Here is a 22,946-nt window from a genome sequence, read left to right as displayed (position 1 = left end):
AGAGAAAAGAGTCAGCCAGAACGAGGACGAGCTCTTGGGCCTGGCGGTGAGAGTGGAGCAGCACGAGGCGCTACACAAGAGGTGGGCGGGAAGACTCGAAGACCTGGAGAACAGGTCGAGGAGAAAGAATCTGCGGATCCTGGGTCTCCCTGAAGGAGTGGAGGGGGCCGACGCCGCGGCATATGCGGGCACAATGATCGGGGCGCTGATGGGCGCGGAGGCCCCCCGGGGTTGCTGGAGCTGGAAGGGGCGCACAGGGTGCTGGCGAGGAAGCCCAAGGCAATCGAGCCGCCAAGGGCGATGGTGGTGAGATTTCACCGGTTCACAGACAGAGAGAGGGTCCTGAAATGGGCCAAGAAGGAACGGAGCAGCAAGTGGGACAACGCTGAGATCAGAATATACCCGGACTGGAGCACGGAGGTCGCTAAGCGGAGAGCGGGTTTCAACCGGGCCAAAGCGGTGCTGCACCGGAAAGGAGTGAAATTTGGAATGTTGCAGCCAGCGCGACTGTGGGTTACACATAATGGCCAACGCCACTACTTCGAAACGCCCAAAGAGGCGTGGAACTTTATATTAACTGAAATGTTGGACTCTAATTGAGGGTGGGGGGTATTTAAGGGTTGAAGTATGATGGCGGTTGTATATAGGGGGGCAAGCACGCGCAGGGAATGTTATATGGGCTGGGGACGAGAGACCAGGCCGCAGCAGAAGCTGCGTCGGGGGGCGGGGCAGGCTCTGGAAAGCGCGGGGTTTTTCTCCCGCGCGCGGGAAGAAAGGTGGGAGGGGGAACGTAGGAACGTCTACTGATGGGGAGATTCCTACACTGGGGGGGTCAAAGGGATGGCGGGGGAAGCCAGGGTCAGCAGGCATCAGCTGACTTACGGGAGTGATATGGGGGGAGCAAAAAAGCTAGACTGGGATCTAGCGGGGGGGAGGGAAGGGGGGGGGAAACAGGGTTGCTGCTGCACTGGCCGAAAGGGAATGGGACACACAAGAGGTGGCCGGGACGGAGGTCCCCTGGTTGGGGGCCTGGAGGGTCAGGGAGACGCGGACATGGGACTGGCCCAGAAAAGGAGATGGCTAGTCGGCGGGGGGGGGGGGGGGGGCCTGAACGGACCGGTGAAGAGGGCTCGAGTGTTCGCGCACTTGAAGGGACTGAAGGCGGACATGGCCATGCTCCAAGAGACACACCTGAAGGGGGCGGACCAGGTTAGGTTAAGAAGGGGATGGGTAGGACAGGTATTTCACTCGGGACTGGATGCGAAAAATAGAGGGGTGGCAATTCTGGTGGGAAAGCATGTGTCATTTGAGGCCAAGACTATCGTAGCGGACAATGGAGGGAGATACATGATGGTGAGTGGTAGGTTGCAAGGGATGTAGGTGGTGTTGGTAAATGTATACGCCCCGAACTGGGATGATGCTGGATTCATGAAGCGCATGTTGGGGCGCATCCCGGACCTGGAGGTAGGAGGACTGATAATGGGAGGGGACTTTAATACAGTGTTGGATCCAGCACTAGACCGCTCCAAATCAAGGACGGGAAAGAGGCCGGCGGCGGCCAGGATGCTCGGGGTTTATGGACCAGATGGGGAGAGTGGACCCATGGAGGTTTGCAAGACCGCAGGCCAGGGAATTTTCTTTCTTTTCCCACGTGCACAAGGCATACTCCCGGATAGACTTATTTGTGCTGGGCAGGGCGCTCATCCCGAGGGTGGAGGGGACAGAGAATTCGTCCATAGCCGTTTCGGACCATGCCCCGCACTGGGTGGAAATGGGGCTGGGAGAGGAGAGGGACCAACGCCCGCTGTGGCGGTTGGATGTGGGACTGCTGGCAGATGAGGTGGTGTGTGGGAAGGTAAGGGGGTGTATTGAAAGGTACTTGGAGGCCAACGACAACGGGGAGGTGCGAGTGGGGGTGGTATTGGAGGCGTTGAAGGCGGTGATCAGGGGAGAGCTAATCTCCATCAGGGCTCATAGGGAGAAGACAGAGGGCAGGGAAAGGGAGAGGTTAGTGGGGGAGATTTTGCGAGTGGACAGGAGATACGCAGAGGCCCCGGAGGAAAGATTACTTGGGGAAAGGCGACAGCTCCAGACGGAGTTTGACCTGTTGACCACGGGGAAGGCGGAGGCACAGTGGAGGAAGGCGCAGGGGGCGACCTACGAGTGCGGGGAAAAGGCCAGTCGGATGCTGGCACACCAGCTCCGTAAGAGGGCAGCGGCGAGGGAAATACGGGGAGTCAAAGATGGTGGGGGAGCCATGACCCAGAGTGCAATGGAAATAAACAAGGTATTCAAGGCCTTCTACGAAGAGCTGCATAGATCCCAGCCCCCAGGGGGGGAAGAGGGGATGAGAAGATTCCTGGACCAACTGCGGTTCCCGAGGGTGGAGGAGCAAGAGGTGGCTGGTTTGGGGGCGCCAATCGGGTTGGAGGAGCTGCGTAAGGGTTTTGGGAGCATGCAGGCGGGGAAGGCCCTGGGGCCGGACGGGTTCCCGGTGGAGTTCTATAGAAAGTATGCGGACCTGTTGGCCCCGCTACTAGTGGGGACCTTCAATGAGGCAAGCGAGGAGGGGACCCTGCCCCCGACAATGTCGGAGGCAACAATTTCCTTGATTCTGAAGTGAGACAAGGACCCACTGTAATGTGGATCGTACAGGCCGATTTCGCTCCTCAATGTGGACGCTAAGCTACTGGCAAAAGTGCTGGCCACGAGGATTGAGGACTGTGTCCTGGGGGTGATACATGAGGACCAGACGGGATTTGTAAAGGGCCGGCAATTAAATACGAATGTGCGGCGGGGATAATGATGCCATCGGAGGAGGGAGAGGCGGAGATAGTGGCAGCCATGGACGCGGAAGAGGCCTTTGACCGAGTAGAGTGGGAGTACCTCTGGGAGGTGTTGCGTAGGTTTGGGTTCGGGGGAGGGTTTATTAGCTGGGTTAAGCTCCTTTACAGCGCTCCGGTGGCAAGTGTGGTGACGAACCGGCGGAGGTCGGATTACTTTCGGCTGTACCGAGGAACGAGGCAGGGGTGCCCTCTGTCCCCCCTGTTGTTTGCATTGGCGATCGAACCCTTGGCCATATCACTGAGGGAGTCTAATAAATGGAGGGGGATGGTCCGCGGGGGAGAAGAGCATCGGGTGTCGCTATATGCGGACAACCTGCTTATGTACGTGGCGGACCCAATGGAGGGGATGGTGGAGGTCATGCAGACTTTGCGGGAGTTTGGGGAGTTCTCGGGCTATAAGCTCAATGTAGGGAAGAGCGAGCTTTTTGTACTACAGGCAGGGGACCAAGAAAGAGGGATAGGGGACCTACCGCTGAGGAGGGCGGTGGGGAGTTTTCGGTATCTGGGGATCCAGATAGCCAGGCGTTGGGGGGCCCTACACAAATTGAATCTGACGAGGTTGGTGGACCAAATGGAGGTGGACTTCAAAAGATGGGACATGTTGCCGCTCTCGTTGGCCGGTAGAGTGCAGTCGGTCAAAATGGTGGTCCTTCCGAGGTTTTTGTTTGTGTTTCAGTGCCTTCCCACCGTGATCACCAAGGGCTTTTTCAAGAGAGTAGGTAGGAGTATTATGGGGTTTGTGTGGGCGAACAAAACCCCGAGGGTAAGGAGAGGGTTCCTGGAGCGCAGTAGGGACCGAGGAGGGCTGGCGCTGCCAAACCTAGGGAGCTACTACTGGGTAGCAAACGTGGCGATGATCCGTAAGTGGGTTATGGAGGGAGAGGGGGTGGCATGGAAGAGGATGGAGAAGGCGTCCTGCAAAGGAACGAGCTTGGGGGCGCTGGTGACGGCACTGCTGCCGCTCTCGCCATCAAAGTACACCACGAGCCCGGTGGTGGCGGCAACGTTAAGGATCAGGGGCCAGTGGAGACGGCATAGGGGTGCAGTGGGAGCCTCGGTGTGGTCCCCGATCAGGGGTAACCACCGGTTTGTCCTGGGGAAGGTGGACGGGGGGTTCCAGGGCTGGCACCGGGCGGGGATTAGAAGAATGGGGGACCTGTTCATCGACGGGACATTTGCGAGCCTAGGGGCACTGGAGGAGAAGTTTGAGCTACCCCCGGGAAATGCATTTAGATATATGCAGGTGAGGGCCTTTGTGAGGCGACAGGTCAGGGAATTCCCGCTGCTCCCGACACAGGAAATTCAAGATAGGGTGATCTCAGGTGTATGGGTCGGGGAGGGCAAGGTTTCGGCAATACACCAAGAGATGAAAGAAGAGGGGGAAGCGCTAGCAGAAGAGTTGAAGGGTAAATGGGAGGAGGAGCTGGGGGAGGAGATCGAGGAAGGTTTGTGGGCTGACGCCCTGGGTAGGGTTAATTCCTCCTCCTCATGTGCCAGGCTCAGCCTATATACAATTTAAGGTGGTTCACAGAGCGCACCTGACGGGGGCGAGGTTGAGTAGGTTCTTTGGGGTGGAGGACAGATGCGGAAGATGTTCAGGGAGCCCGGTGAACCATGACCACATGTTCTGGACATGTCCGGCACTGGAGGGGTTCTGGAGAGCAGTGGCGGGAGCAATATCTCAGGTGGTGAAAGTCCGGGTCAAGCCAAGCTGGGGGCTAGCAATATTTGGAGTAGTGGATGAGCCGGGAGTGCAGGAGGCGAAAGAGGCCGGCATTCTGGCCTTTGCGTCCCTGGTAGCCCGGCGTAGGATCTTGCTAATGTGGAAGGAGGCGAAGCCCCCTAGCGTGGTGGCCTGGACAAACGACATGACTGGGTTCATAAAGTTGGAGAGGATTAAGTTTGCCTTAAGGGGGTCTGCGCAGGGGTTCTACAGGCGGTGGCAACCGTTCCTAGACTGCCTCGCGGAGCGTTAGAGGAAGGTCAGTCAGCAGCAGCAGCAACCCTGGGGGGGGGGGCGGGGGGGGGGGGAACGAGAGATTGCTTGAGGGGACGGAGGAGCGTGGGATAACATGGAGGGTGGGGGAAACTGGCACGAATGGGCGAGAGCCAGTGTATAAAGCTATGTAAATATATCATCTTACCATGTATATACCTTGCTCAGGGCGATTTTGTGCTATTTTGTTACGGGGGTTGGGGGGGTTATTGTTTGTAAGGGGAAAAAAACTTGTTTTGTTGAAAAACTTTAATAAATATATATATTTTTTTTTAAAAGGAAGGATTAGGCCACCCATGGATCTCGTTCTCTAGCACTCTTTGGAATCCTTGCATTTCTACCCCCGCCCCCATACAAATGCCATCAGTTTGACTCATGAGTTGAAAAAGGCCATGGGGATGTAGGTCGGGCTGGATCTAAACATGAAGAGAAACCCTGGACAGTACGTTCATTTTGATCGTCGGCACCCTCCCCGCCAGTGAGAGTCCCCGCCAGGGAGAGCGGCAGTGTATTCCATCTCTGCAGGTCCTCCTTAATTTCCTCCGTCAGGCTGGTCAGTTCCACTTGTGGATCCCTGGCCATTCATGAGCGATTTGGATCCCCAGGTAATGGAATTTGTGATGGGCCTGTTTAAATGGCAGCCCCACCAGCTCTGCCCCTCCCCTTTACGGTTTCACCGGGAAGATCCCACTTTTGCTCAAGTTAAGTTTGTAGCCCGAGTAGGTCCCAAACTCTTTCAAGAGCGCCATGCCATGATTCCTGCCATGCTGCGTCACGGGTCCGAGATGTAGAGGGGCAGGTCATCCGCATAGAGCGAGTCTCTGTGCTCTCTGTTTCCTCTCCGGATCCCTTACCAATTCTTTACCGCCCTAACCACGAATAGTTCGATCGCGGGTGAACAGCAGTGGGGATATGGGCATCCCTGCCTTGTGCCTCTATGCAGCTGGAAGTACTTGGAGCTGGTGGTATTTGTCCATACACTCACCGTGGGAGCGAAGTACAGGGGTTTAACCCAGATGGTGAACCCTGTTCCTAGCCTGAACAGTTCCGGTACCTCCAGTACTTCCATTTGACTCTGTCGAAGGCTTTTTCTGCGTCCAGGGAGATGATCACCTCTGATGTTCTCTCCCCGTTTGATCCTCTGTTACCCAGTCCTCCAGCAGGTGCGGGGCCAGTGCTGTCACGATTCTTTTGTAGAAGTCCGCCGGGAAACCGTCTGGTTCTGGCACCTTCCCTGCCTACATGGAGCTAATACTCTCCATGCCTTCTCCCAGTTCTAGTGGTGCTTCAAGACGCTGTTTTCTGTCCCGTTCCACCCCCCCCCCTTGTTTCCGTGCTCGTACAGGAGTTGGTGCACTGCTTTCCTCGTGGAGAGCAGGTCAAAGTCCATTTGTAACTTTATCGTCTCCACCAAGAATTCTACGGTCAGGGCCTTGGAGTATCGCCGGTCTACTTCCAGTATGGAGTCGACTAGCTGTTTCTCGCCGCCCTCTCTTCTCTATCTCTTTGTGCTTTACAAGCGATAACCTCACCCCTGATCACAGCCTTCAGCGCCTCCCAGAACGTGGAGGGTGAGACCTCCCTGTTCTCGTTATTAGTAATATCCTCATCTAACGCCTGTGATATTTTCTCTCAAAAAGTCTTGTGGGCCAAGAGGGCTATGTCCAACCTCCATTGGGGGCGTTGGGTACGGCCCGTCTCCAAGCTCACATCCATGTAACGTGGAGTGTGGTTGGAGATTACGACTGCGGAGTATTCCGCCCTGACCAACCCGAAGCACCAATTTCCACACAACAAAGAAGTCAATCCGTGAATAGACATTATGTATTTGGGAGAAGGAGATCTCCTTCTCCCCTGGGTGGGCCCTCCGCCCCATCTGTGCCATGTTGGAGGTCTTTCCTGTTTTGGTCTTCACCTGTCTGTTCGTGGGTCCTGTATACAGTTAAAGTCCTCCTATGATCAGTTGGTGCGTGTCTATGTTGGGGTTTCCGCCATGGTCAAGTTTAGAAACTCCATGTCGACCCAGTTGGGAGCATACACGTTAATGAGGACTACCGGTGGCCAGTCTAGGACACCCCGCTGACCATGACGTACCGTCCCCTGGGTCCATAACCAACTTTGCCGCCGTGAAGATCACCCTCTTATTTAGCAAATTGGCAACCCACCCCCGGCCTTCGTCCCATAGCAGGAATGGTAGGTCTGTCCCACCCAGCCCTCGCTTCTCCCTCAGGTGTGTCTCTTGGAGGAAGATTACGGTAGCCCTCAGGGTTTTCAGGTGGATGAAGGCTCTGGATCTTTTCATTAGGACGTTAAGTCTCCTGATATTCCAGGTGACCATTCTGATGGGGAATCCCCTGCCCCCCTCCCCCACCCCCCCATTCCTATGGGACCCCTTTGTTAGGGGACCATCCAAAATGGCACGGTCACTCTTCTCCCCTTGAGGTCGGGCCCCTGCGCTCTGGGGATTTAGACTGTAAAAGGGAGAGAACTTTATTTGTTAAAACATTACATTGTAAGAGAGTCTCATTCTGCGGGCTTTTAATCGCTGCCCCTGCTGCCGCTTCTCCAGTCCGTTCTCTGCGACAAACCTGTCTGCTTCCGCAGGACTATGAAAAAGTGTTCCCTGTCTTGATGCATGACCCAGAGCTTGGCTGGGTACGCATTCCGAATCTCTCACCGTTATTGGACAGCGCAGTCTTCACCTTGTTAAATTTGGCCCGGTGCTTGGACAGGTCCGGATCTTGTGACCTTCCCAGCTGCAGTTTTTGGACTGCCTGGCCCAGCTCAGGATTCTTACCCAGTCCTGGTACCGATGCATTTTAGCAATTATCGCCCTCGGTTGTTCCCCAATTTTGGACTTTGGTCGAAGCGACCAGTATGCTCTGTCGATTTTCTGGTGTGTTGGGGAAGCTGTCCCTTCCCACCAGGTTGCCCACCATTTGGGCCACATAGTCTGTGGGGTTCCTACCTTCGATCCCCTCAAGTAGGCCCACGATTCGCAGGTTCTGCCTCCTCTACCAGTTCTCCTGATCCTCAACCTTTCCTCTCAGGTTGACTTGTGTCGTGACCAGCCTTGCCATCTCCTTTTCCAGGGTGACGATCCAGTCGCTCTAGTCCATGGCAGCCCTCTCCAGATCTTTAATCGTTGCCTCCTGTGTCTCCAGTCATTTTCCGGCTTTGTCCATGGCCACCTGCATGTTCACCAGAGCTTCAGACACCGCATCCTTCACCGCAGCTTGTGTCCCCGATTTTGTTTCCTCTTGGTGTTCCTTCAACTCTCTCTTGAGAGGAACATCCTCCACCCATCCCGTGGTGTGCGGGGGCTTCTCGTGCGGCGGGTCAGTTCCTCTCGTTCTGGCGAAGTCCGAGTTTCGCCGCCTCGTGTATCGGTCGGTTCAGCCGATTGTTGTTTGTCCAGGCGTTTCCACTCCTGGTCTCCACTTGTCTTCTGGACTAGCTGTTGTTCGCCATCTTTCCGTCTTTCTCCGTTTTGTTAGTGGTGTGGGGATGATTTATATAGTTTATGGGCGTTTTTGATCAAAAAGTGCCTATTTTGCAGGTTCGCGGGAGGAGAGCAACCTGATGTGCGACTTCTCAGCACGACCCCATCACCGGCAGTCCTGTTCTTTGACTTCTTAGTTGTTGGATACAAACAGATCTTGGAACAACCGAGTGAATGGCTCCCACGTTTTGTGGAAGCCCTCCTCCGACCCTCGGGTGGCAAATTTAATTTTCTCCTATTGGAGAAATTCCAATAGGTCGGACAGTCAGTCTGCAGCTTTGGGTGGTGCTTCTGACCGCCAGCCGAGCAGGATTCGCCGGCGGGAGATCAGGGAGGCAAAGGCAAGGGCGTCAGCCCCTCCCACGCCATGAAGAGATCTGGCTGTTCTGATATCCTGAAGACTGCCACTCTTGGGCATGGCTCCACCCTCACCCCCACCACTTTGGACATTGCCTCAAAAAAGGCTGTCCAATACCTCGAAGGAGGTGGTGGCGTAGTGGCATTGTCACTGGACTGGTAAACCAAATACCAAGAGTAATGCTCTGGGGACCAAAGTTCAAATCCTGCCTCTGCAGATGGTTACATTTGAATGCAATAAAAATCTGGAATCTAAAAAAGTGTAATGATGACCATGAAACTATTGTCGGTTGTTGTAAAAGCTCGCCTGGTTCACTAATATCCTTTAGGCAAGGAATTCTGCCACCCTTGTCTGGTCTGGCCTACATGTGACTCCAGATCCACCACAATGTGGTTGACTCTTAACTGTCTCTTTAAGGGCAATTAGGGATGGGCAATAAATGCTGACAAAGCCTTCGATGCCACGTCCCAGGAACGAATAAAAAAAAAAACCATCAAGTCTGGGGCAAGACCAGAACACGGCGCGCCCAGGCCTCCTTGGCACTATTCGCACTTGCCATCCATCTCGGGGAAGAACCTAAGAGTCAGCTTGATTATTACTCCATGCATGTTTTGTAAGTAGACCAGAGCCCAAGTTCTGCATCAAGGATCCATGAGCTTTTTTTAGCTTGTGTTTCCGTGTGAGTAACTCACATGGCCTCATCAGTGTGATCAGATTTCTGTATTTGCTTTTAGCCTGGAGCGATTGTAGTATTGTAGATCTGTAGTATGCAGAGCAGGAGTTTTCCAGCCCTTCACATCAATGGGACCTGAAGGTACCACCAGTGTGAGGGGCTGGAAAATTCCGGCCAAGGTAAAACTTTTTTTTATCTGCGGGATGGCGAGGTCAGGAGCATGGAGAAGAAGATACCAAACAAAGTGGGATGCAGGGCACAGCCCTGTATCACCCCATTCTTAACCCTGATACTGTTCAACGTGGTGCAGTCAAACAGTTCTGTATAGTTCATGTTGTGGAATAACTGGATGAGACAAAGGACCTTTTGGGCAACCAGTTTTCCTCAACCTTGTAGAATCCTGCCCTGCTGATGTTGAATGCCTATGTGGGACCTAAAAAGTAAGGTATATCCTCTTCCTTACACTTCTCTTGTAACTGGTGAATGGAGAAGACCATGCTCACCGTAGATCTGCCAGCAGGCGAACCACACTGTGCTTCTGGATATACTCCTTGTCCACAGCAGAATGGAGTTTTTTAAGCTGGCCTCGATCATTTCTATAATCTCTTTTGGCAACTTTGCTTTTGCAATTACGTTGTTTGTTTGTTTTTGCTTCATGCATGCCCTATGGAATGCATCCCACCTTCCAATAGGGAAGGAAGAGAAGGTCATGAATATGTGGAAGTGGGACTTTCTGTGCTTGAGCAGTTCTATTGGAATTCTGTCCTTTCTGCTTACTCAGCAATCAGTGGCCCTTTTGGCGCAGTGGTTAGCACTGACAACTCGCGTCGCCGAGGCCCCAGGTTCGATCTCTGGTCACTATCTGTGTGGAGTTTGCACATTCTCCCCGTGGGTCTCACCTCACAAACCCAAAGATGTGCAGGGTTGGTGGATTGGCCATGCTAAATTGACCCTTAATTTGGAGAAAAAAGAATTGGGTACTTTAAATTTTCAAAGAAATGAAGCCAGGAACTTGCCCACTCTCATGAACATACGGATTTGGAGCAGGAGTAGGCCATTCGGCCCTTCAAGCCTGTTCCACCATTCAGTAGGATTGTGGCTGATTTTTAACCCCTACTCCATTTTCCTGCTTACTCTGGTAACCCCTTCTCCATTGGGAGTTCCAATAACTTTGAGGAACCTCTGAAGCAGTGCTCAATCGATCTTTATTGCACCAGTGTTGGGAGAATCCACACGGTCTTTCGCCAGAATGAGTTCTCATTTATTTGCAAGTTACACATGTGAATCCCTTCCATTATTACATTATTGGGTTATCAATATCTACAAGAATGGAGATGGCAGAGTGTGTTTTCAGCACAGACTACCTTTTTACTTTATCTCAAGTTATCGATCTGCAACCACCATCTTATCATCCTAATTTTTATCTGTTGCCTTGGATTACAGAGCTCTTGCCTGGCCTCCCCATGGCTGTGCTTGCATACTTAGATTGCTATACCTATCATTGGACTCAGTTCCATGATTAAAGCTGGATTGTCTGATGTGCTTAATCAGTGTGACCTCGTTAGTTGTGTTGGTCATTCCATGTCTGAAGCTCCTGTCAACACAACCTCAGTAAGTGTATTACTCCTTACAGGTCTGTAGCTCCCAGCTAACCTTTAAACCTCTGGGTGACACGGTTAGCACTGCTGCCTCACAGCACCAGGGACTCAGGCTCAATTCAGGCCTTGGGTGGCTATCTGTGGAGTTTGTATGTTTACCCCATGTCTGTGGGATTCCTCCGGGTGCACCATTTTCCTCCCATAGTCCAAAGATGTGCAGGTTAGGTGGATTGGCCAAGCTAAATTGCCCCTTGGTGTCCAGGGATGGGTAGATCAAGTTATGGGGATAGAGCGGGGTGAACGGGGGAGCGGACATGAGTATAGTACTCTTTCGAAGGGTCCGTGGAAACTCAATGGGCTGAATAGCCTCCTTCTGTACTGTAGGGATTCTATGAAACCATGTGAGCTATAATATCGAACTATGATGTGATTTGTTAATTGCAACACGTAATCAAGAATCTATCAATCTCTGCCTTAAAAATATTCAAAGATTCTGCCTCCACTGCCTATTGAGGAAGAGTTCCAAAGTCTCATGACCCACAGAGAAAACATTTCTGCTCAACTCTGTCTTAAATGGTCAAGCCCATATTTTTAAACAGTGATCCCCTAGTTCTAGACTCTCCTACGAGAGGAAACATCCTTTGCACATCCACCCTGTCCAGTCCCCTCGGGATTCCTATGATTCAATCAAGCCACTCCTTCCTTTAACAAGAAGACCAATCAGATTGGCATCCCAATCTCGTGGTGTACTATTTAAATATGTCGGGGAGGTTCAAAATGCCCTTATTTGGTTTAATCTGCCATTTTAGTTGATGTGAAAGCAAGTTCAAATCACCATGTGTTAACCATGTGGTGTTGGGTGCTCTGGTGCACAGATGAGCCAGCACAGTTGTATGTGGTACAACTCTATTTTATTTTAACTCTTGTATACAGTTCGTTCTGGATACTCTGTACGTGCTGTCTCCCTGAGTGTGTCGTGTAGCAGGTCTGTCCTTGTCCTTGTCTCCAGCCAATACTGACCACACGGTGTCGTGTTTGTGCTTTTATATCTTTCTGTGATTGGTTGTGGTGTTGTGTGTTCTGATTTGTCTGTTGGTGTGTCTATCGTGATGTGTGTGTTTGAATATCATGACATTCCCCCTTTTTACAAAGATATGTGCCTACGTGGTTATAAATATGATCGTGTCGTGAGTGCATCTAAGAGTGTGTGTGTGTGTGTTGTGTACAGCGTGTGTATATGACGTAACTATTTACATGGGGCGATGTCGGGTGCGTCACACTAACAAGGTTGTACCATAACAAAACATGAATGCGAGAAAAAAAAACAATTTGAACAGTGGTCCGGTCAGACGATATCTGGAACGATAAACAACAACAGGTTATAATACAGAAGTGTTTGACTTTTTGAACGTATGACCAGCGTTATAAGTCCAGTCTAATGGGTGACCGCCTCAAGAATAGGCTGGTCCTCAAGCCGGTTCAGCTGTGGAGATCTGGGTTCACACTGGATCACCTTGGACTGTTGGAGGTGATGCTGTTGCCGAAGTCTCTACTTTTCCATTTGTTGTACTTCGTGCAGTGCTTGGTTTTTCATTCGTGCAAATATAACATTCAACATCTTTGTTAGTGTTGCCTTGGCTGTGGTTTGGTTTACTAAGTTTTTTTGCTGGCCAGGTGTATATTGTGGCGCGTTCTAACAGCCTGTAACACAGTTCCTTCGTGTATTTCTATGTGCTGAGATGTTACTGTAGTTAGTAAGGCCTTAATTATCTGCAACTGAACACCTTCGTCGGTTTGTGGTCCTTGAGAACAACCACATATTGTCTCTATAATTCTATCAATTAATTTCTGTAAACAGTCAGATGATGTGCTGACTATGCGGGGACATTTCGACTGGCATGCCAACTCAAAAGGGAGAAAATACTTGTCTGCTTCAATAAAGTTTGCTCTGGATTTGACAGGCGGCAAGGTCCCAGAAACAGCCTTATCTTCTGCATGGGGAGGATTTTAGCTGCTGTGGCCTGGTCACGGGTGGCGATGGAAGGGGCATGATCCGTGGCATCTCCACGAAGTCATCCTTGGGAACCAGTGGAGGATCCGGCGTGTGCGTACGGTTCAGTTGCGAGCGTGGAAGGCGGCGCAAAGCTCGCTGATTGCGCCTACGCCCCAATCCATCCGCCCTGCATGCCAGGAACAAGGTGGAGTCTTTTTTCTTTTTATGTTTGTGGTGGACGGCATCTTGTAGCCGATGGGTCGTTGCCATCGAAGAAGCACCATCACTAATATCATGCAAGGCGATGACTGTGCCAGATGTGGAAGTTGGCCGAGACCGTGCACGCTGGTTCCGGCCACCTGCTGTGCCGGAAGGGCGACTCCGCAGAGAAACGTCGTAGCATGTCGCCTTGGAGAGAGAATTGTTGCTCGCATCAACGTCTGGCGATGGCGCGAATTGGTGTGTCCGTCTTGGACCGCCGGTGCTGGTCGCCACTGCCGACCCAGTGGGACTGCCACGCGATCCATTCCCTGTCGCCGTGGCATCCGCCGTCACCCTGAGCGTGCCATCACCGAGGCCGCGACACCGCCCGTCCGGAGCAAGGTCTGGCGTGCGCGAATCAGAGTCGGCGCTTGGCTGCTCCCCATCTGGAGTCCGGTCTGTCTTCCGTCGATGCTCCCCGTCCGGAGTCCCAACAGGTTCACTGGAGGCAGCCGAGATTCCCTGAAGCTGCACTTCTGGAGTCGGAACATGCAGGAATGCACCGACCAGTGGAGAGGCTCGAGCCATCGAGGGTGGAAGCGGTGCGCTGCCACCGCAGTCATCAGTGGTCCCACCGTGATCGTCGAGTGCCTCAGTACGCACTAGGTGAGGTCTGTCACCTTGCACCTTTCGCATGGGAAGTGGGATGCTGTCGTCACTCGTCTCACATCCCGTGGATAGATCCTCATTAGCAGCTTGCTGTTCACTAGGGTTGGGTAAATTGTCAGAGTTTTCATCTGGTGGTGCACACCATGTCGGTGGACTGTCATTGTCTTGAAGTTGTCCTTCATTTGGGCTTTTCTTCTTTGGAATTTTAAATCTTCCCCCAGACATTGCAGAACCTTGTTTATTACCCCCAAATTCTCCCATATGTATGGTCTCGAATATAGGATCCAATGTTTCTGTCGACATTGTACTATTTTCCAAAGAACATTCCGTTTCACTTTTCTTCTCAGGTACCTCATATGTATCTTTGTCTAATGTACATGCCTTCATGGTCTCTGGGTCTGATTTTGCTGGGACTGGCATGGTCACAGTCTCTCTTTTACTGTTCTCAATTGCCCACATTATACTCCCCATACATAACTGCTTAATCACTGGGGTTAGTGTGGTTAAACATACAGGTAATTTCTTTAGCAAATCCTCAGTATCCTTCTGTGACCGTGCAGCATTATTAATCTCTGTTCGGCTACAATGATTCTGAAGGTCAGCGCATGAACCTTTTTCCTTCGGGCTTGGAAGAGGAGATTCATTTGGCTTGTCAGTTGGGCTTGAACAGTCATCAGCGCTGTGCCCTTCATTGTAGCATGAGAGACCGTCATGGTCATGCTGCTGTGCAGTGGAGCATGGTAGGCTGTCATAGCCTTCGTGCTGTTCACGTGAGCATGGCAGACTTGCATCATCTGCCGCTGGTTGGTCAGGAGAGGTTGCTAGACCCTCATGGTCTTGTTCCTGCAAGGACTGCGCATCGGAGTCAAGCGTTTCTTCTATCGTGGAGGCTGTCCACGAGCTCTCTGTGGAGGCTTGTGACACTGGAGTCACGTCTTGTTCGTGCAAGGACTGCGCTCTGGAGTCTTGCGTTTCTGCAATTGTGGAGTCTGTCCACGGGCTTGCTGTGGAGGCTTGTGACACTGGAGTCACTTCTTGTTCGTGCAAGGACTGCGCTCTGGAGTCTTGCGTTTCTGCAATTGTGGAGTCTGTCCACGAGCTTGCTGTGGAGGCTTGTGACTGTGGAGTCACTTCTTGTTCATGCAAGGACTGCGCGCTGGAGTCTTGCGTTTCTGCAATTGTGGAGTCTTTCCACGAGCTCTCTGTGGAGGCTTGTGACTCTGGAGTCACTTCTGGTTCATGCAAGGACTGTGCTCTGGAGTCTTGCATGTCTTCTTTCATAGAGTCGGGAACGCTGAGCGGGATGTGGACCATGCTCTGTGTGGCAGCAGGGCACTCTCCTGTGTGCTTGCACCGCTCCCTGTCTGTTAATGTCAGGCTGCAGCATCATCCGGCACTGATAAGTTGGGATGTCATATCTGCTGGGTTGAAGATCTTCAAACCCGAAAAATGAATCCGCATCTGCGTCGGATTCAATGTGGGGGCCGCCAATGTGCAACACGAAAGGTTCGTCCGAGTCATAGTCGTATAGGACCACGGAGCTATCATTGGGCTCGCGAGGTCCGGAAACACTGTAAAGATCATCATCGAAGTATTCGAGGTCGGAATCATCGGCTTGTGCGTAGGTAACTGCTTGTCGGAGGGTTCTTCGGAGGTCAAATTCATCTCCTGGGTCAATTTGCGGCAATGTGCTGTCATTCCAGGTGAGGGAAGGTTGTTTTACAGCTTTAACAGATTTTTGTTTTTTTGATTTGGGACGTTTCCCTTTTAAATTGGATTTGGGACGTTTCCCCTTTAAATTGGTGCGGTCTGGGGCCTCTGACATCCTGACGCTCGGTATGTAGCACGTAGGAAGCGACTGCGCATGCACAGATCGCTGTTCCTTTACCGATGGCCGTTTTCTTGACTGCGCATGCGCAGCATCTCGCGCATGCGCAAACGAAACTTCCGGTTCTGCGCACTGCTCGCGCAACTGTGCTAGCGTGATACCTTTAGCAAGATGGCCGCCGACCTCGACCCAGCCCTCTCTCAGGCCCGGGATTTCGGCCTCTGGGAATTCGGGCTCCGGGATCCCGGCCACGAGGTGAGTACTGCCGCTTTTCTTACCTTTACTTGCCGATTGGATTGCGTTTTCTTCATAGTACTTGGAGAATTTGTCCAGGACTGCCTGGTAATCGTACCTTTGCTGCCTCCTGAAGAACCTGAACCTTGTGAATATTTCTCTTGCCCTTGCACCGGCGATGGTGAGGAGAAATTCAATTTTTTCGCTATCATCCAGGTCTTGGAGTTCAGCTGCCACCAGGAACAATTCGAACACTTGCCGGAATCGCCGCCAGTTTTCGCGGAGATCGCCGTGGCACTGGAGCGGCTGCGGAACCGGGAGCTCTATCATTTTGCCTGGGCACTGCTGGTTGTCTGTGTACACGGAGGTATGCCGGCAGGTATCGATCCACTCCTGTACCATGTGGTGTTGGGTGCTCTGGTGCACAGATGAGCCAACACAGTTGTATGTGGTACAACTCTATTTTATTATAACTCTTATAATACAGTTCGTTCTGGATACTCTGCACGTGCTGTCTCCCTGAGTGTGTTTGGTAACAGATGTGTCCTGGTTCTCCTCTGCAGCTAATACTGACCACCGGGGGTCGTGTCTGTGCTTTTATATCTTTCTGTGATTGGTTGTGGTGTTGTGTGTTCTGATTTGTCTGTTGGTGTGTCTATCATGATGTGTGTGTTTGAATATCATGACAAACCAGCTGTTGGTTTTCTCAATTCTTATCAATGGACTGGTCATTTGTTTGAAATAAACCCTTCGACTAGCTTTTGACAAGGGGTGGGAAGGAGAAAAGCTGCTTTATCAGTGTAAAGTGAGAGGTGATAGCGCTCATTGGTCTGCTTTAGTCTTTCTTGGAAAGTTAAACGTTGGAGTTTGAATGTCGTCAATACATTTTGACTATCTTCTCATTTGCTCTTTTAAAACCGGCTGGCAAACCCTCCACTTGAGCAGTTCTAAGGGTTTTAGCCTATTGGTTCAATGGGCAGGATGTTAACCCCAAGAGATGAGGCAAGGTGCAACAGGGAAAGAGGTTAAAGCACCTGCTCATAGACCCAACATGACCATGCCCACTCCCGGGTTTAACCCAGGTGGATTCACAGACAAGCAGAATGTTTAAGTAAGTATTTAATTATGATATTTAAATCTCCTGTTGACTTGGGACGTATCCAGCATTCTGGATTTAACAACCATTACACGAGTTTCTTGAACTGCGTGGAACTCGCCAGAATTGACCAGGTGAGAGCACAAGCTTGGTGTACTCCTTACGCAAAACTGGCAGGCTGGGAAGCACTCAAAGAATGAAACTGTCTATCTGCAGCACTGTCTAGGTGAGAGGCTGGTGTTCAAGCACTGACTGTGTTTCTCGCTGCTTGACTGGTAACTTCCTCTTGGAAGTCCTTGCACTGGTCCTGCACTTTACTCGCCTTGATCTGAGGAATCCATATACAGTTCAGCCACTCTGAACCCAACTGGGGTCTGGGAATCCTGGTGACTACAGATCCCTCCTTTGAGAAATGAGGAACGTCATCTCGCCCACCCTCTGTTGTGAAAATGCTTTAAGAGAGCATTTGCTATGTGGGGAAGGTACGAAGCTGGGTCAGAGGGGTTGACTCCCAGTGGGTCACAATGGAGGAGAGTTTGTGAAAGGGGTTGGGATTGAAGGCTCTAGCAACAGCGCCGCTCCCGACGGTCCCGAAATATGGTAGCACAAGTGGATAGCACTGTGGCTTCACAGCACCTTGTTCCCAGGTTCATTCCCCGCTGGATCACTGTCTGTGCGGAGTTTGCACGTTCTCCCCGTGTCTGTGTGGGTTTCTTCCGGGTGCTCCGGTTTCCTCCCACAGTCCAAAGATGTGCAGGTTAGGTAGATTGGCCATGATAAATTGCCCTTAGTGACCAAAATGGTTAGGACGGGTTATTGGGTTACGGGGATAGGATGGAAGTGAGGGCTTAAGTAGGTTGGTGCAGACTCGATGGGCAGAATGTCCTCCTTCTGCACGGTATTCTATGTTCTACTCAGGGAGTCTGGTAGTAATAGCTTCTTTGAGAATTTGGAGGCAGTTTCGCCAGCACTTCAGGTTGGGGGCAGGGTCAGGGAAATGCCGCTTCGAGGGAACCACAGATTTGAGCCAGAGAAGTGGGATGGAAATTTTCGGAGATGGGAGGAGAAAGGAATTAGGACACTAAAAGATTTGTTTCTTGGAGGTCAGTTTGCAGGATTGAAGGAGCTGGGAACGAAGTATGGGCTGGAGCAGGGGGAAATATTTAGATACATGCAGGTTCGAGACTTCGCCAAAAAGGAGATACAGAGCTTCCCTGTGGACCCGGCCTCCACATTGCTGGAGGAGGTGCTGACGACAGGGAGACTGGAGAAGGGGTTAGTGTGGACGGTTTACAGGGCTATATTGGGATGCACCGCTAGAAGGCATCAAAGCAAAGTGGGAGGAAGAGTTGGGAGAGGATATGGAGGAGGGGTTCTGGTGTGAGGTGGTGCGGAGAGTGAATGCCTCCACCTCGTGCGCGAGGTTGGGGCTGATACAGCTGAAGGTGGTATATAGAGCGCACCTCACAAGGGCAAGGATGAGTCGCCTCTTTGAAGATGTGTGTGAATGTTGGGGGGGGGGGGGAGGCGTTGGTCCTGTCCAAAGCTGGAGGATTACTGGAAGGAGGTGTTGAGGGTAATCTCTAAAGTGGTGCACGTTAACCTGGACCCTGGTCCTCGGGAGGCCATATTCAGGGTGTCGGACCAGGTGGAATTGGAAACGGGTGCGGAGACAGATGTAGTAGTCTTTGCCTCGTTGATCGCCCGAAGTAGGATCCTGTTGGGATGGAGATCAACCTCTGCACACTCTGCCCTGGCGTGGCGGGGGGACCTGCTGGAATTCTTGACTCTTGAGAAAGTCAAATTTGATCTGAGGGGAAGGATGGAGGGGTTCTACAATTCATGGGCATCATTCATTATGCACTTTTGAAAATTGGATTACATCGAACATTTGGGGGGAGGGGGACTCTATGTATTAATGGTGACTATGGGTGATTCCTGATTCCTTTTTGTTATTTGTTTATGTTAACATGCGGGCTGCTGTTTGGGGGTTTGGTGGGAGGATGTGATTGTTGTTGATATGGGGATTAACATTGCATTCGTTACTGATTATTGTTTATTGGTGGTGGGTGTAAATTTGGGGAAAAGGAGGAGAATAAAAATATTTTTTTAAAAGAGAGCATTTGCTAATGAATAGATAGCCAGGATGTAAATCTTCTGACCAGCAGACTTTGTTTTGAGGAGCTTTCAACTTAACTAGCAGCATGTTGTGTGAAGAGGTTGCAACTTTCCTTACCTGTTAACAATACTGTCAAATCTTTAGAGTAAATCAGTCTGAGCAATTTTATGCTACATTTTCAGATAAACCAAACCTACATAAGAGCACTAGTTGAAAGAAATTGCAGCAGGTCAAAGTTGTGTGGCCTTGCCACGTCCTGTTGTAAGCAATGGTTCTCAACTGAAAAGCTAACAGGAGGAGGAGACTTCACAAATATCCCTGTTCTCATTGATGATGGAACCCACCACATGCCAAGGTGTTTGCAGCCATCTTTAGCCAGATGTGCTAAGTGGGTGATCCCACCCTACCACCACCTCCCAAGTTTTGAACCACTTTAGTTTATTCTATGTAAGATACTGAGAAACAGCTGAAGGCTGTATGCACCTCGATTAAAATCCTGGTTTTGTAGTGCTATCCACATTTACTCCAGAGACAGCCTCCTCCATTCTCAGCCAACCTGTTCATGTCCATCTCCAACACTGATTGCAGCTACTTGCGCATGGAAACTGTTCAGGGTGCGCCCTGTTCACAAAAAGGTCATTCGCATTCAGCCAATTATCGGCCCATCCATTTACTTGCCACCATCATAAAAGTGATGAAAGACGTTGACAGTGCTATCAAGCGGCACTTACTTACCCAACAATAACCTGCTCATTGATGCTCAGTGGAAGTTCCACCAGTATGTCTCAGCCCCAAATATTGTTACAACTGAGTTGCATGGCAGGTAGCGAGCCCAGAATGATTACCTTTGACAGCAAGGCAATGTTCAGCCAAGTGTCATGCCAATGTGCCCTACTATAACTGAAGAGAGTGGTGAATGGGGAAGTCTTTCTAGTGTCTCTGGCCCAAAGAAGATCAATCATCTATAACCGAGAATATTTCTGCAGGGGTTCAGTGGGCTGTGTCCGCGGCCCAACTATTGTTTGCTGCCTCGAAAGCTACCTTCCTTCCATAGTAAGGCTAGAAGTGAGGCTGTTCACTGATGATGTTCATCTCGATTCACAGTTCCTCAGTTGTTCAAGACATGAAAGACATCCATGCTTAGGCTGATCAGTGACACGGAACACTTGTAGCACAGTGTCAGGTACTTGTTTAACCACCTCCTTTTGACAATCAGTGCCATTACCATTGTCGAATCCTCATTCATCAACAGTCTGGGGGCCAATACCTCAAAAGCAAATCAGCTACAGGAGATCAGCATCTGGGTATTCTGTGACAAGACACTCTACTCTTGACTTTCAAGACTTCTCATCACCCTACACGACCCCAGTCAGGAGAGTGATAGAATATTGTTCACTTGCCTGGATGGGTCAATTCCGGGCAAAGCAGTCTGTTTGATCAGCATCCTATTCATGTGGCTTAATCCACATCCTCCTTCAGCAATGCACAGGGTCTACAGTGTGTGTGTGTGTTAACTCCAGGATGCACTCTACCAACTCACCGAGGCCTCTTGAGCAGCATCTTTCAGACCTGTGGCCTCTGGCACCAAGGAGGGCCAAAAGCAGCAGAGTTATGGGAACGCCATTGCTTGCAACTTCCCCACCCAAATATCTCGCCATCCTTAATTAGACGTAACTGTTCTTGTTGCATCAGAGCTGGGTCAGACTCCTAGAATATTGTGCCTAAAAGGATTGGGGAAGCTCCTTCGCCGTAGTGTTTCAAGAAAGCCTGACACTCGACGGCAACTAGAGATGGGAAATTTTTTTTAATCGTCTCGCCTCAGTCCAATTTCTAGTTCCTCACAGCATGTGGGCAGCACGGTAGCACAGTGGGCAGCAAGAAACACAGTGGTTAGCACAGTTGCTTCACAGCTCCAGAGTCCCAGCTTCAATTCCCTGCTTGGGTCGCTGTCTGTGCGGAGTCTGCACGTTCTTCCCGTGTCTGCGTGGGTTTCCTCCGGGTGCTCCGGTTTCCTCTCATGGCCCAAAGATGTGCGGGTTAGGTGGATTGGCCATGCTAAATTGCCCTTAGTGTCCAAAAAAGGTTGGGTGGGGTTACTGGGTTACTGGAATAGGGTGGAGGTGTGGGCTTAGATGGGGTGCTCTTTCCAAACGCCTGTGCAGACTCTGGGGCCGAACGGCCTCCTGCACTGTAGATTCTATGATTCTGTGAAAGCTCTAGGTTAAATTCTAGTCTTGTTTAGAGAGGCTATAAGATATCTGAAAATCGTAAAATTGCTACATTGAGGCAGTGTAGCTGCTTTGAGGTAGTACTGAACATCTACCAATGGCACCATGAACCTTTGAGCCTCTCCATTCTCACAAGTCCCATTTTAGAAACGAGTCTGCCTCGCAGCCTGTTTTCGGAACCCTGTCAGCTTTACACCCTGTTTGGCTGCCTGATATTAGTACTTTAGGGAATGGAAAAGCTGAATCTAACCTGTTCTATAACTAATATGGGCTGTAGTGAGGGCCGTCAGTGGAACATGTTTCATTTCCTGGCCTTAATGCCTCTCGCCTGGTCTTAATGTCGCTCGCCTTGAACACAAAGTTACAAGTTCAGAGGAAACTCCTTTCCCCACACAGACAGGGTTTCCATCACATATCTGCTGAAGTCACATTCGTGCTGGGACGGCTCTGAGGAAGTTGCTGCCTGTAAATTTATTTTGGGTCCTTTTTTCTTCTCTGGTCAAAAAAAGATATAAATCATTCACTGCACCTGTTCTGTTGGTTTTAAAAGGATGTTACCAGCGGCGAAACATCTGAAATGTACTAAGCGACATTAGATTTCTGATAAGAAGAGGCCTTCAATATTCTGAAGGATTAACATTGGGAATAATCAGGCAGCATGGTGATGCAGCGGTTAGCACTGCTGCCTCACGGCGCCGAGGTCCCAGGTTCGATCTCGACCCTGGGTTACTGTCCGTGTGGAGTTTGCACATTCTCCCCCTGCTTGCGTGGGTTTCACCCCCACAACCCAAAGATGTGCAGGTAGGTGAATTGGGTTCTCTTAAATTTATAAAAAGAACATTAGGAATGATCCATTCTTGTTCATCCAATAGTCAGATGAGAAAGAACGGGGTGGGGGGATTAAGATAATGGTGAAGGGTAAGGTCAGAAGAAGCAACTTTCTATGGAGAGTGGAATTCTTGCAGCAAAATGAGTGATGAAGCAGAAATGTCATTCTCTTAAAGGGAATTGGGTTGATTTCAAAGGTGGAATATTAAACAATACCTGAAGTGATTAGATTTAGACCAGTGTGGCTTGTGAAGAAAAGCAGCAGTGGTGACTGGATGGGGTGAAGGATCCATTCCAGTGCAGTGACATTCTATGATTCAGCTGGGCGTCTGACTCTCTGGCTGTTTTATTTATTCAGGTACTTTGTGACGAAACATAAATGTGTCTCGCTAATCCTCGCAATCATCGTCATCTATTCTGTGATGGGCCTCGCTTTCTTCAGGTAGGCTGTTCCTCTTTCTCTGCCCGCGGAGTTACAAGGCAACTTTGATTTTCAGCCTGGGTGGCGGTATGTAGAGGTGCTGTTCCTGGGCCTTGACATTCCTGGGTTAGTGCAACTTTGGCCTAAATCTTCCGGTGCCACCTTCCGTGAAAATCATTGCGGACCACCTGTTGGGTGGGTGTTTCCTCTTCCTAATCATTGATTGAATGATGTGTCCTGAAAGGGGATCAGAGGCTATGGAAAGAAGGCAGCAGAATGGGACTGAGAAATATATCAGCCATGATTGAATGGCGGAGCAGACTTGATGGGCCGAATGGCCTAATTCGTGTCTTATG

At 50.8% G+C, this 22,946-nt stretch overlaps 1 protein-coding gene across 5 annotated transcripts in view; it reads left to right on the top strand.

Annotated features, from left to right (window-relative positions):
• Nucleotides 1-22,946, top strand: part of LOC140392788 (N-acetyllactosaminide alpha-1,3-galactosyltransferase-like) — an 85,303-nt gene that overhangs the window by 22,026 nt on the left and 40,331 nt on the right. For 3 of the 5 annotated variants that reach the window (XM_072478421.1, XM_072478423.1, XM_072478424.1), the window contains one exon: nucleotides 22,528-22,611. The exons of the other annotated variants lie outside the window; for them this stretch is intronic. In XM_072478421.1, the coding sequence (XP_072334522.1) occupies nucleotides 22,528-22,611 (84 nt within the window). The remainder of the gene's footprint in view (nucleotides 1-22,527; nucleotides 22,612-22,946) is intronic. 5 annotated transcript variants of the gene reach the window in all.

This window comes from Scyliorhinus torazame, chromosome 16 (genome assembly GCF_047496885.1).
Source record: "Scyliorhinus torazame isolate Kashiwa2021f chromosome 16, sScyTor2.1, whole genome shotgun sequence".
Classification (NCBI taxonomy): domain Eukaryota; kingdom Metazoa; phylum Chordata; class Chondrichthyes; order Carcharhiniformes; family Scyliorhinidae; genus Scyliorhinus; species Scyliorhinus torazame.
Note: the sequence above shows the minus strand (reverse complement) of the source record. Positions and strands in the feature narration are given on the sequence as shown.